Source organism: Daphnia magna, unplaced genomic scaffold (assembly GCF_020631705.1).
Source record: "Daphnia magna isolate NIES unplaced genomic scaffold, ASM2063170v1.1 Dm_contigs103, whole genome shotgun sequence".
NCBI classification, from domain to species: domain Eukaryota; kingdom Metazoa; phylum Arthropoda; class Branchiopoda; order Diplostraca; family Daphniidae; genus Daphnia; species Daphnia magna.
The window spans coordinates 196,946-211,355 of record NW_025533124.1 but is presented as its reverse complement, the minus strand read 5'-3'; the positions used below and the strand labels follow the sequence as shown (position 1 = coordinate 211,355).

The following is a 14,410-nucleotide window of genomic DNA, read 5'->3' as shown; positions in this document are numbered from 1 at the left end:
AGTCTTTTTAAGTTATCTGATTATGCTGAAGGATTTATTCATAAGGAAAAAGAAATTTACTTAGAAAAACTGTGCAAGTGCAATGTAGACTGTCCCTACGTACTGCCAAAAGAAATGTGGCAGAAAACTATCAGTGTTATTGAAAAGTTTTTACCACCTATAAGAGAGCATGAGCTTTACATGTATTTAATTGCAAGACAGCAGGGATACAAAAATGCAACTTAATGCAATCAAGACCATTCATGAAGCAATCAAGTACGTGGAAAGTGGTTGGGTCTCTGCGCTCTCAGCAATCCATTTGGAGGATGGCAAAGTTCTTGTACCTTGTACCTGACCACGAAGAATTTTTATTTCCCTCAGGAGTCATTGTTGGAACGCTGTTACTTGAATAAAGTTTCCTTTTTTGACAGATTCTTCTTGTTTCTTCAGACACTTCTTCTCCCTTGCGTGACGTATTGAGCAGGGCCTCCCTTAAGGGTGTGCAAGGTGTGCGGTTGCACCCTTGACTTTTTCTGAGGGGCGGCACTTGAGGAAAAAATTAAGAAAAAAAAATTCTTTTTTTTAGATTTTTCAACTTTTTTTTTATTAAATGAAAGTTTGAGTAGTTTTCGGGTTAGGTATTTTGATTTTTTGACGAATTCTTATAGTGTCAATGTAACTCACTAGATGGATAATATGTTTTGTAGTTCAAGCAGACTATCTTAAAAGTCCAAGTTTGAGTTTGAATTGGTTAAGTCACGACTCAGATACGTATTTATATTTTACTTAGATTCAGGGCCTCCCCGACCCTAAAATGACAGGAGTGCAAATTTTTTTTCCCGGCTTTGCCGCCCCTTAAAAAAATTTATATACGAAAACATATAGTTGATTTTAACATAAGCTTTAGTTAACATCTGGATTAGTTATATTTCTGGATAAATAACAGTATCACTTAAAATCATACACGATACAAGATTGCTGATAAATGACGAGACACGAGAATATCTTGCAAATTGAATTGCAAATCGAATAGTGAGACTTAGATCGGCACTTTACGCGATTTTTTTTGGGCAAATTCCTCAATCGCTTCATTGAGATCAATATTTTCGACAATTTCTCTTTCGATTGAAATCATTGCTAACCCATCTAGTTTTTCTTGTCCCATTAACGAGCGAAGATATGTTTTTATTAGTTTCAATTTGCAAAAACTTTTCTCCTTGCGCAACAGAAACTGGAAGGGTCAGCAAAATTCGTAATGCAATCACAGTATTAGGATAAACTGACGACAATCCATTTTGAACGATAAAGGTCAAGGCAGCAAGAGGACTAGAATCAATTATTTTTCCGTCTTCGCTTGGTAAAGGAAATCGATGGGAGAGAGATCGCAATTCGATAAAAAGATCATCTGGAGAAATGTCGCATTTTTCTCCGACGGACAATGCGTTATTTAAGGCAGTACAACATGTTTTCAATTGGTAATCGTCAAGTTTCTGAATAGTTGGAATATCGTATAGAAAACGGAAAAGAGAATTGTGTTCATTTAACAAATCAAACCTTTCAACGACTGAATTAATGGCAGTGTCAATCACGTAAAAAAATATTTCCGTCCGAAACTTAGCCATTGGATCCAAAATCGGTTCATCTCTTGATTCATAATTGAATTGACGACGAGTTCGACGAACTCGGACTGTTGGTTCAGATGGAAAATTTGGCTCAACTTCTATTTCTTCTGCAAGTTCTTTACCAGTAGCGATAACTCCAGCGAAGCCCTCGTCGGATCTTAGATTGACGAGAAACTGTTTTGTTCGATCCAGATGTTTTGTGGCTTGCGACAAATCTGTTTCCACTCGTTGAAGAATTTTCATTCAACATTAATTTCAAAAAGAACATCATGCCACAGAACAAGAGAGCAGATAAAGTTGAATTTGGCGATGTTTGTTGCTAGTGCAAATGCGTCAGCACGCGTTTTTGTTCCATTGGGCCCCACTAAAGTTTCATCGTTTGCCAGATGCTGTAAGGCGTCATACACATTTCCAAGTTGATAGCGAAGGGGCTTGATGGCATCGATACGACTTTCCCAGCGAGTTTCACTTAATGACTTAAGTGTTAGGTTAGGGACAAATTGAAGAAGAACTTGCCAGCGTTTAGTTGACGAAGAGAAAAACACATAAAGGGCTTGAATAATGCCAAAAAAAGAAACGACCGCTACGCAACAGCTTGCAGCGTCATTAAGAACGAGATTCAAACTGTGCGCGTTACAAGGCACAAACAAAGCTCTCGGATTCAGATCTTGGATTCGCTTTTGAACGCCGTTATGTCTACCGCTCATGTTTGCACCGTTGTCATAGCCTTGACCCCGCATATCTTCTAATGGAATTTTGAGTGTCGAATCTGCTCTCTTGTTCTGTGGCATGATGTTCTTTTTGAAATTAATGTTACTAGTAAAATTCTTCAACGAGTGGAAACAGATTTGTCGCAAGCCACAAAACATCTGGATCGAACAAAACAGTTTCTCGTCAATCTAAGATCCGACGAGGGCTTCGCTGGAGTTATCGCTACTGGTAAAGAACTTGCAAAAGAAATAGAAGTTGAGCCAAATTTTCCATCTGAACCAACAGTCCGAGTTCGTCGAACTCGTCGTCAATTCAATTATGAATCAAGAGATGAACCGATTTTGGATCCAATGGCTAAGTTTCGGACGGAAATATTTTTTTACGTGATTGACACTGCCATTAATTCAGTCGTTGAAAGGTTTGATTTGTTAAATGAACACAATTCTCTTTTCCGTTTTCTATACGATATTCCAACTATTCAGAAACTTGACGATTACCAATTGAAAACATGTTGTACTGCCTTAAATAACGCATTGTCCGTCGGAGAAAAATGCGACATTTCTCCAGATGATCTTTTTATCGAATTGCGATCTCTCTCCCATCGATTTCCTTTACCAAGCGAAGACGGAAAAATAATTGATTCTTGTCCTCTTGCTGCCTTGACCTTTATCGTTCAAAATGGATTGTCGTCAGTTTATCCTAATACTGTGATTGCATTACGAATTTTGCTGACCCTTCCAGTTTCTGTTGCGCAAGGAGAAAGAAGTTTTTGCAAATTGAAACTAATAAAAACATATCTTCGCTCATTAATGGGACAAGAAAAACTAGATGGGTTAGCAATGATTTCAATCGAAAGAGAAATTGTCGAAAATATTGATCTCAATGAAGCGATTGAGGAATTTGCCCAAAAAAAATCGCGTAAAGTGCCGATCTAAGTCTCACTATTCGATTTGCAATTCAATTTGCAAGATATTCTCGTGTCTCGTCATTTATCAGCAATCTTGTATCGTGTATGATTTTAAGTGATACTGTTATTTATCCAGAAATATAACTAATCCAGATGTTAACTAAAGCTTATGTTAAAATCAACTATATGTTTTCGTATATAAATTTTTTTAAGGGGCGGCAAAGCCGGGAAAAAAAATTTGCACTCCTGTCATTTTAGGGTCGGGGAGGCCCTGGTATTGAGATCCGCGATTTTGTTTATAAGAGCCTAGCAATATTGAATAAAAAGAGGATTAATAATAAAATGTATTAGTAACTTTTTATTTTACTTACTACTGAACGTCTGGGGTGTGTGTCTAACCATTGATTTTCCTTTGCAGTGCAAGGTAGTGATGTAGCACTAATTACACTGTAAAGAACTGCACAAACATGACAGCAAACACCACCAAGCCTGCAATGAAACGTAAGGTAGTTTGTTAGTTAAATGTTGCTTTATGCTATGAATTATGAACACATAACTCACCCAGCTGTACACTGGCAATGGCCAGCAATTATGGTTTTATTGCTACTAATACTTCCCCAAGGCATCAGTTCCTTTTTTCTAAGAGACTGTGAGTGGTGAACTTGTGCTTTTACAAGAACTTTGCCATCCTCCAAATGGATTGCTGAGAGCGCAGAGACCCAACCACTTTCCACGTACTTGATTGCTTCATGTATGGTCTTGATTGCATTAAGTTGCATTTTTGTATCCCTGCTCCGTCTTACAATTAAATACATGTAAAGCTCATGCTCTCTTATAGGTGGTAAAAACTTTTCAATAACACTGATAGTTTTCTGCCACATTTCTTTTGGCAGTACCACAGACCAAGAATAGAAAGACTGTGATCGGCCTATACGTCCCCATAAACCATGCTCGTGCCTGCCGCAAGTTGGCGCTGCCTCTGCAAGCCGTACTTTTTTGCGGATTTTTCCGTTTCCCTACTGATTAGATGCTTCACACACCCGGGATTTGTGAATAAACTAAGATAGATAATTTTTTTATTTTTATTTCTTAATTATAAGCAAAAATTCTTTATATCCCCTTATTCATTTGAACTGTATTGGCCCAGCCTTATATACGCATAAAAATTTCTGAATTTTCCCTCATTTTCTTGTTTGTTTATTTCAATCGTGAAACGCTGTACCCTACGTCAATACGGAAAGCTGAGCCATACTGGGTTCTTCTCTCCGTATTGACTCAAGGTACAGCGTTTCACGATAGAAAAAAATATCAAGAAAACAAGGAGAAAATTAGATTTTTATAACGAAATTTTTATGCGTATATAAGGTTGGGCCAATACAGTTCAAATGAATAAGGGGATATAAAGAATTTTTGCTTATAATTAAGAAATAAAAATAAAAAAATTATCTATCTTAGTTTATTCACAAATCCCGGGTGTGTGAAGCATCTAATCAGTAGGGAAACGGAAAAATCCGCAAAAAAGTACGGCTTGCAGAGGCAGCGCCAACTTCCGGCAGGCACGAGCATGATTTTTGAGCATCCTCTCAGCAGGTATAGGCCGATCACAGTCTTTCTATTCTTGGTCTGTGGCAGTACGTAGGGACAGTCTACATTGCACTTGCACAGTTTTTCTAAGTAAATTTCTTTTTCCTTATGAATAAGTCCTTTAGCTTAATCAGATAACTTAAAAAGACTAATTGTGTCAAATACTCATTACCGACATCACAAACTACACTACTCATGACATAAAAAACGAAAACAGTTTGACACTACAGTCACTTGTCACAGTCAATCACTTTACGTCTGCTACGGTACATTGTAAACAAGTACCTTTCAAAAAGTTTCCTGGAAAAATAACAGCTTTTTTGGAGATAAAATTTTTTGTATTATATCAGCACAGAGGTATAGTACACGATTCCAAAAGATTTTGTAATAAAACTAACTACAACTTAATTAAATATATTATTTTTCATTTCCCTCCTATAGGGCCCGAGAGGACAAATACCGCAGGTCGGAATTCAGCCTTGGCAACTCAGCATCCGATCTTGGTCTATAGACTAGTCGATAAGAATCGACTTTCCTCAGTAGAAAAAGTGACGGTGCGATTCGTCGCTAAGGATCGACGAATAGTCTGCGACCATGTTGGAACTAGCAGACAATGCTGAAACAAGCTGAGAACCTTATTTGTTACATTGATTGATAAAATTTAAAATACGTCATAGTTTGTGAATTTTAAGTACAGTGAGGCATCTATCATATAACAAGTGCACTAGTTTTTTATTTTCAATTATTCAAAATTTTTCGATATGGAAAATTACGTGAAAGGAGTTAATATTGATCCAGAAATTAGCCTTTCTGAATTACCTTTCAATTATTTGCCACCTGGTGTGGTTTGGATGAAAGTAAGGCCAGGTAGTAAGATGACCAACCTCATTGAGTATGCCTTAAAATCTATGGAGGAATGTAGAAGCCAAGTATGGACAGGAGTGGGACCTGCGATTGGAAAATGTATTAGTTGTGTGGAAATCATGAAAAGAAAAATCCCAAACTTGCATCAGATTACTAAAATTTCTTACCATAAGTACAGCTTCAGGCAATAGATGATAGTTGATATTACTATTACATCATTATTTGTCTTTGTTTAGATGTGAAGAATATTGGAACCCCAAGAACAATGAACTTGATCCAATCAGAATTGTTCGTAACATTCCAGTTTTACATGTATTGTTGTCATCCGATTCACTGGATTCTACTGTACCAGGGTAAAAATTTATAAAGTTTTTTTTTCTGAGATCTACAACAGGAAATAGTATTTCATTCCATTTGGTGATTCAGATATCAACTTTCCCAGCCATCTCAGAATATTAATTTCCGGCAGGTAAAGAAAATAACTACGAAACGGAAACTGAGAAACAAACGGGAAACCAGTACACCATAAAGAAAAAAAATCATGAAATAAACAGTTGTGTAGTACACATTTAGAACTTGTCACAAAAACAAAAATTTATTAGACATGACATGCCACATGGGGTGCAAGTTCCATTCACTATCAACCCCTCAGACACTTTCGTCCACTCTAGCTTATGCTTCAGACTCTGCCGCATGTCCTATAAAACTACTAGTATCAACTTCCTCGAAAATCGGCACAATCAATATTTCTTTCGACATGAGGTTATACTTTGTTACAAACTCGGTGAAACGCCGACAAAGGAAAGTCTCATTCTGCGATGAAAATAACTGAAAATGTAACGTGGTATTACTCACAATTTTAAGAAATTACCTCGAATTCATCAAAAAGATTACGGTGATGAAAATAAGCATGAGAAAAAATTCTGTATACTCGACGACACACTGATCCCAGTTTGGCCACAGAAGATTCTTTGATACTTATGCTAACCAAATTATGGGTTAGGTAATCCAACATAGATAATCATACCATTAAGAGACTTACCGGCTAGGAAAATATTTGTTACTGTTTAAGAGACAGGCAGCACCATCTAAAGTATGTCTCGTATAATCAATTGCAGGGCATTCTTTTGGAGTTTTATGTGCAGCACACAAAAATATCCATTGGTCAGTTGCAGTCATTTGTGTACATGATTCGGGATGGCACTCATTTTGAAGTTTAACTGCTATACCATTTAACTCCATGCAGAACTGTCTATTATATGAATGATAATGTTACAGTTAAGTTTATTTTCATGCAATCATTACTAACCTTAGATGTTCATATTTCCAAACACCTTCGTCTTGAGAATCTGGGGCTTTAAGGATTTCATCAATTGCAGTGAAATCCTTACGAATAAGTTGTTGAATATATTGCTGGACGGCCAAGGTACTGTCCATTTCTTCAAACATTTCTTCGGGCCAACGATAATATTCCTTTTGAAGAAAATGAATAATAAAGAAATTCGGATACAGTACCAATAACGAATACTAACAACAGTCTTTGTCCCCGGTCGATTTCTTCTCTCCGTTCGACACTCAACATCCGCCATTTTATCGCAATTCAAATAACTTAAGAGAAAAAACAAAACCTGGTCTTATTCCTACACAACAACAAGAGCAAGGTTGTAACTACAGAGAGTACAGACATAGCCCACTGGATGTAAATAGTTAAAGCCGGGAGCTTCCCTATCTTAACCGTTCAATCAATTTGACGCACTCCCTACCTCCTTTTTTCCAACTTGGAATGGACTTCAGCGCGTTCTACTGGTGTCGAAGAACAACATTTTTCCAAATATGAACATACTTTTTTAAAACATTTATAACAATTGCGTTTTACGTATATTTGCAATTTTTGTCTTCGTTGTTGTGTAAATAAAAAAAAGAAAAAAAAAAGAAGACACGTACTGCCATAAGAAAAGCACGACGGAAAAACTCGCGTTCGGATACTTGTGCACTGATATGCCGGCTAGCGGCTACAAGTCATAAAAATAAAAAAAAAAAACTGTTTAGATACCTTTATCTATTATTAGGTCACAAAATTATTTTCATTGACTTAGGTGGATTTGTTAACCCTCTTTCTCTCAATCGCGTTAAGCGCGCTCCGTCATTTGAACCCATGCTAAAATGGTCCGAAAACGCGAAGTGTTCGGATACTTTTGGCACATACTGTAGTTTTGCGAGATCTTTGGGTAAAAGCCGTCCGCGAAAGAAAAATCGATTTCAAATCGAAGCCTTTAAATAAAAAATACAGGGTCTTTTCATAGATTGACGTTTTGAAAAAATAAACAAAAGATATAATTAATACTTCAGAATTTTTGTTTTACTTACATCCTTGCTATTCCATTAAACAGGAGACTTCCACTGACAAATATTCTCAACCAGCAACTTTCAATTTCAACACTTTCAACAACAACTCTAACGTCCAAACGCTACCAGAACGACAAGTCGACAACTAACAACTGTTTTACTGACGATTGCTCAACGAAGTTCAAAGAATCTTTCATGGTGGTGCTAGTGTCCATTCGAGATTAAGCTCCGCCCATCGCCGGAGGGATGAGTCACTTTTACAGTTCTAGAGCTCAGGCCAGAGGTGTGCGTTTGTCAAAATATCCTTAACGCGTTAAAATGCATTTTTCATTTGCCTTAACGCGTTAAAGTGTTTTTCTCGCCAGTTAACTACAGTTAACGGAAATTAACTAGTTAAAGGAAATTAACTGAGTTAAAATATTTAACGTGTTATTTTTCTGTTGCTTTTGACCTGTTTTAGACCGCTTTTTTAAACTAAATTTTAAAGATATATAACGCTTAAACGGCCATATGGCTTTTATTGAGATCTTCGTTTATCATGACTAACAAAATTGACGTAGAGGCAGAGGACGTGGGCAGTCAGAGTCATGTAGGCCAGGTGTTTAAAGTTGTCAACCCACATGTCAGTTGTGCAACACACAAACTCAACTGATTAAAATTCTTCTATGACGGCAAGCTTACATGCCTCGTACATTTTGGGGATTCGATAACGACTAAAAGTCGTTTGATGCGGAACATGATACTGCTGCCCAACTGCTTCTTTCATTACATTTCGAAAGTCTTTCCCCATCACAACATTTACTGCATGTAGGTCCTGAACAATGAAGTTTGCATTTGCGGTATCGAGTTTCAATTTCTTTTCTTTTGTCATTGTTCTGTAATCTGTGATTTTTGGTTGATTTTCATGGATTTTTTGTCTGTGTTTGACATTTAAATGGTACTTCATTGATGACACTGAAATTGTCATCAGCTTTTTGCAATGTTTGCAGACTGCTTTTCCTGGCTTTGACTCAATTTGCAAGAAATGATTTCAAACCCAACATGACTTCAAATTTGTGTCGTTTGCTGAAGGTTCAGGTTCAATTAGAAGCTGACGTTCCACTTGCACTTTCAGCTTGGTCAATTGCTTCGTTGAATGAAGAAGTCAGATCTTTGTCATTGTTAGATTTGGTATTGCTAGCCTTTAAGCTCTTAGTCAGTGAAGGACTACATACAGTCTTTTTTGTTCGAACCATTCTTTCACCAATTTCCTTAAGAACCAAGATCCAACATAAGCTATATTTTTTTACATATACAACTAAGTTGTAAACATTCGTACTCACTGTGAGCGGGAAAGAATCACATAAAAATTCTTTTGCTCTTCACGAAAACCAATACGTATACTTCAAATTACTTTCGAAGTTGGTCTTTGTGCTACTGCAAAACATATAATTTATTATATGTCAATGATTGAATGGTTAGACCTTACAGATTTATTAGTATAAGATTTCAATAATAATATTATGTATTACCACTTTCAGTTTTCAAGGCTCCTAAAAGTACGTAAAATTCCAATTCAAATACCAAATTAAATGACGCCAGCAATACACGACTCATAACAAGATACGACCTATAATCTACGTAACATCCGATTCTGACTTGAATTTGAATACAAATAACAGTATTGCCAGCTTTACACATTTAAATTTATTATACGTAACATTTAGAACATTGCCGAGAGCCCGAGATGCCCACAAATTTTCTTTATTTATGCATTATATGCTTTCCATTCAAGTTTAACTTTGTTAAAAATTTTAACGCGTTAAATTCTCCTCCAAATTTTGGCGTTTTCATGTCGCCGTTAACTGCCCGTTAACTGAAAGAAATGTTGCTAAAAAATAGCTTAACGCGTCCCGACTTTAACGCGTTAACGATCCGTTAACTTCAGTTAAGATAACTTTCGCTCACCTCTGGCTCAGGCTTTAACTATTACATCCAGTGGGCTATGCTGCAGAAAACGGACTAGAGTAAAGTGCGGACACGGACTGTGGACTGGATAAACTGTGGACCTTTAGCTGCAGACTGGCCAAAAAAAATTTAACGATTTTTCGCGGACTTCCGGGTATACTGCGGACAAAATCGTACGTTTAGTATTCTTGGACTACTCTAACTTAAGGACAGGATTCTTCGACATTTCCTATGTAACCCATGTAATTTTTTTTAATTTTTCATTGAATTAAATTTTTAAAAATTATTATTGACTTACCAAATGTCCCTATATTGAAAATTAACCTTAAACTCTTAAAGAGATATTCAATATTTTCTATCAGTAAATAGGGAAATTGGGCGGTCCGCCGGTGCCATCTGGGAGCCAAAAATCCTTACTCATTGCTTGTTTTCTTTCTACAATTTCAAGTTCAGTTGTCAATCAGCAAGATCACGCGATTTTAGTTGATAGATGGCACCTGACAATTTCGAGTTCAGTTGTCAATCAGCAAGAACTTGCGATTTTTTGTTGATAGATGGCACCGGCGGCCCGCCCAATTCTCCCTCCTACCAAAATTAAAATTGCAATATCTTCTTAAATGATTCGTTTTATAATGAAAAAAAATAGATGGTTACAATTGCCTTTTAAAGCTGCATTTAAAGATGTTTTTATATTTTTTTCATGGAAATAGCCCACCCGACACCCTTTAACAAGGCGAGATAGGGAAAGAATCCCGTCCTTAAGTTAGAGTAGTCCATGGTAGTACCGTTTTAAACGACTTGGTCTCCGCGAGAAGGTTTCGAAGGGTCGAGACCGTCACTGCTACATCGCAGTGAGACTATTCTGGCCCTCTGATTGGTTCTCTCTACCCACATCAAGATCTATCCATTTCTGTAAAATTAATTAATTTTAATCTTATAGTTTTCCCACAAAAAATTATTTAAATTTCAAGTATTACTGAGAGATGGGGATTACCTGAGACCCGCTAAACTGCACCGACCTACCTGAAAAATAGCGAATCGGTTTACTTCTCCAAAAAGCAGTGTTCTGTCGAATAAGGAAAAACTTGATTCGGTTTGTAAACGAATACAAATAAGCAGTAAAAACGAATACGAATAACGAATAACGAATACAATGGACGTTTTATTCGCGAATACGAATGACATTTGAATAACGAATAACGCTTAAATTTTCGATGAAAATATCCAGAGCCCAAAGTAGTTGAGAACACTATACGAAAAAATTAGGATCTTCGGGCGGAGCGTAAGAGTAGTTTTCCGCCTAGTGGGAGCGCCATCTGGCTACATATGAGTCTCTGCGGGGAGTGAATACCGATATACCCGCAAGAGGCGCTCTCGTTAGGCAAAAACGTCTAGTGTTCCCCGATTCCCCGCAAAAGGTTAGCCCTTTTCTGAGAAGGAAAATAGCCGTAGTGGAGACACTAGGGATCTATGACTCTGAAATATATAAGAAAAATGGAATTTAGTGGGAATTAACAATAGAAAATATTTGTACTAAACAGCAATCAAAATAAAAAAAATAAAATTACTTATTCGAAACTGTATTCGAAATTATACTGTACAATTTCGAGTTACAACGAATAAGAAAAACGAACCCGAATAAGTCAAATTTTTATTTGACGAATAACGACTAAATATTCGATTTTTTGCGTTATTCTATTCGAAAATTTATTCAAAAATTTCATTTGATGGAACACTGCCAAAAAGTACTTTTAAAGAAATATTTTTACTGAAAGAGGTAGATCTTATGAAGATACACCCATTCATATAATTTTTAAAATTTTTGGACATATACCTTTCCGATTATAATTTTGATATTTCACGTACTGCTAGGACAGGAAGTTCTCAAGTCCCGTTAAACCACACCGACTAACAAACCAAATAGTCAATCGGTTTACTACTGGAATCTCTTCTTTTAAAGCAATAATTTCAACAAAAATGGATAGCCCTATTCAAGAAATATCCACTTCTGTAAAATCTATTTATTCCGTACTAATATTTTTACCAATAAAAAACATTTTAATATCGTGTACTACTGGGAGACGGGTATACCCGAGATTCGTTAAACCTCACCGACCTACCCTAAAAATTGCCCATCGGTTCCAACTCGGGTAGTTCACAATTCACAATAATTCTAATGAAAACACACCGATGTTTAATTGATTCCTGTTTTATAAAATGAAAAACGATTTGTGATTTAATTAAGTTAAAAATAGTGTATTAGCATAGATAAATAAATTACAAACAATAAACTAAATAATATAAATAAACATTAAAAACCAACAAATGAAGGCGGCAACCCGACGAAAAATTCTACACACCACAAGCAGAAGGGATGGAGGGTTTTTAGGGTAAGGAGAGGGAGAGAGCCAATTAAAGAGCAGGGATAGTACCCACTGGGATGTAGCGGTGACGGTCTCGACCCTTCGAGACCGTCTCGACCCTTCGAGACCGTCTCGTTGAGACCAAGTTCGCGTTAAAGCGCGGACCGGTTAGGGTAAGCTGTGGACTAGGGATCGGCTCCGCGTCAATCGGGTAGCTTTTTTGATGATCGGGTGGGTCTTTTTTATTTTGGCTGCAGTTCGGACAGATCGTAGATCGTCCGTTTTCTTACCCATGGGTAAATAAATCCAAACCGGTTCCAAAAAAAAAATGACCCAGATTCTAGAACCAGTTACTGGACCCAGTTCCACGATCCGGTTCTAACAACCATTTCCCAAACCTGTAGAGTTGAAGAGGCGGCGTTCATAAATTATGTAACAAGATAGGGGGGGGGGGGGTTGAACGAAATGTTACTGATTGTAACAAGAGGATGGGGGGGGGTTCAAGACTTTGTCACGTAAGAAAGGAAAAACCATATTTGCCTGAGTCGCCATCTATCCGAACTATTAGTAGACCGAGAAAGAAAATTCGAGAAAACCCTTTCGTCGTTTCGCATTTAACGGCTGTATTGCGAATCGACTTTACTACGTCTCAGTAGAGGATGGTGACCTCTGTTTAGTTGCTGTAGGTCTAGAAACGTAAAAAAAACCTTAAAATCGCGTTACATAATTTGGGAACGCCGCCAGAGTTTGTATTCCAAATAGAACAGAAATTTGGGATAACAACACTAAAGTACTGAAATAATCTTAGATTCAACTGAACTGAACTCTCTGAACTGAACATCTCATTTTTTAACAAAAAAGGCTTTTGTACTTAGTTCTTGAGGTGGAACTACAATGAAAAATATGTGAAACGATCGTCGAAAGCAAATACGTTTTTAGGAAGAGTAAACGTCTGAAGAAGAAATTACAAAGAAAATAGGGGCGTATAGAAAACTATTGTTGCATAAGAATAAATGGAGGACAATAAAAGGATATAAAATTGTTTTACATAGCTATACGGCTCCATAAGATTGCGTCTCACAATATATCAAGGTAAAAGTTTGAAACGGAGTAGAAAGTAAGCCAAACGAAAACAACATTAATCAATTCAAAACAACAGAGGATTCTCGATGAGCTTGTCTCAGTGCGTAGCAAAGGAAAAACCATATTTGCCTGAGTCGCCATCTATCCGAACTATTAGTAGACCGAGAAAGAAAATTCGAGAAAACCCTTTCATCGTTTCGCATTCAACGGCTGTATTGCGAATCGACTTTACTACGTCTCAGTAGAGGATGGTGACCTCTGTTTAGTTGCTGTAGGTCTAGAAACGTAAAAAAAACCCTTAAAATCGCGTTACATAATTTAGGAACGCCGCCCGAGTTTGTATTCCAAATAGAACAGAAATTTGGGATAACAACACTAAAGAACTGAAATAATCTTAGATTCAACTGAACTGAACTCTCTGAACTGAACATCTCGTTTTTTAACAAAAAAGGCTTTTGTACTTAGTTCTTGAGGTGGAACTACAATGAAAAATATGTGAAACGATCGTCGAAAGCAAATAGGTTTTTTGGAAGAGTAAACGTCTAAAGAAAAAAATTACAAAGAAAAGAGGGGCGTATAGAAAACTATTGTTGCATAAGAATAAATGGGGGACAATAAAAGGATATAAAATTGTTTTACATAGCTATACGGCTTCATAAGATGGCGTCTCACAATATATCAAGGTAAAAGTTTGAAACGGAATAGAAAGTAAGCCAAACGAAAACAACATTAATCAATTCAAAACAACAGAGGCTTCTCGATGAGCTTGTCTCAGTGCGTCTCGGTGGAATTTATTTCGTGGAGACTCTCCTTGTAGAAAAAAGGCTGATGGGGCGAAAAATTCCGGGGCGCGTTATTGATTAGAGGTGGGTACGTTTACAATGGTAATGGGTGGGAATTGATTTGGAGGGTTTAATAACGCTGGGTGACGTAATTTTATATTAATGTTAGAATTTTTGATGATGCAAGTGAGAGGGTTACAATTACTTAGAAAAGAACAACAA

General features: G+C 36.9%; 3 protein-coding genes and 1 long non-coding RNA gene across 9 annotated transcripts; 2 read left to right on the top strand and 2 right to left on the bottom strand.

Moving 5' to 3' along the window:
- Positions 1–162: 162 nt before the first annotated feature.
- LOC123477705 lies at positions 163–4,997 on the bottom strand. 4 transcript variants are annotated; one of them, XR_006652698.1, is made up of 5 exons: positions 3,781–3,923; positions 3,591–3,708; positions 1,534–3,525; positions 664–1,469; positions 163–525 (listed from the first exon to the last, which is right to left on the bottom strand). XR_006652698.1 is itself a non-coding variant. In XM_045181023.1 (5 exons), exons 2-5 carry the CDS (start codon positions 4,098–4,100, stop codon positions 287–289), a joined length of 642 nt encoding a protein of 213 aa, XP_045036958.1. In that variant the 5' UTR covers positions 4,101–4,115; positions 4,855–4,963; the 3' UTR covers positions 163–286. The 4 variants fall into 4 exon arrangements, 2 of the variants coding, with proteins under 2 accessions (XP_045036958.1, XP_045036957.1); XM_045181023.1 differs by lacking the exon at positions 664–1,469 and adding an exon at positions 4,855–4,963 and having other exon boundaries at positions 163–460; positions 3,496–3,525; positions 3,781–4,115; XR_006652697.1 differs by having other exon boundaries at positions 664–3,525.
- LOC123477706 lies at positions 2,597–4,290 on the top strand. The gene is made up of 2 exons (XR_006652699.1): positions 2,597–2,730; positions 2,795–4,290. It is a non-coding gene; the product is annotated as an uncharacterized LOC123477706 (long non-coding RNA).
- A 310-nt stretch (positions 4,998–5,307) lies between the features above and the next one.
- Positions 5,308–6,197, top strand: LOC116916786 (ribonuclease P protein subunit p25-like protein). Its single transcript, XM_032922139.2, has 3 exons — positions 5,308–5,839; positions 5,904–6,020; positions 6,094–6,197. Exons 1-3 carry the CDS (start codon positions 5,565–5,567, stop codon positions 6,194–6,196), a joined length of 495 nt encoding a protein of 164 aa, XP_032778030.1. The 5' UTR covers positions 5,308–5,564; the 3' UTR covers position 6,197.
- A 9-nt stretch (positions 6,198–6,206) lies between these two features.
- LOC116916764 (MOB-like protein phocein) lies at positions 6,207–8,053 on the bottom strand. 3 transcript variants are annotated; one of them, XM_045181021.1, is made up of 5 exons: positions 8,035–8,053; positions 6,977–7,140; positions 6,710–6,919; positions 6,539–6,650; positions 6,207–6,495 (listed from the first exon to the last, which is right to left on the bottom strand). In XM_045181021.1, exons 2-5 carry the CDS (start codon positions 7,114–7,116, stop codon positions 6,340–6,342), a joined length of 618 nt encoding a protein of 205 aa, XP_045036956.1. In that variant the 5' UTR covers positions 7,117–7,140; positions 8,035–8,053; the 3' UTR covers positions 6,207–6,339. The 3 variants fall into 3 exon arrangements, with proteins under 3 accessions (XP_045036956.1, XP_032777997.1, XP_032777998.1); XM_032922106.2 differs by lacking the exon at positions 8,035–8,053 and adding an exon at positions 7,200–7,510; XM_032922107.2 differs by lacking the exon at positions 8,035–8,053 and adding an exon at positions 7,200–7,489 and having other exon boundaries at positions 6,207–6,480.
- Positions 8,054–14,410: the final 6,357 nt, after the last annotated feature.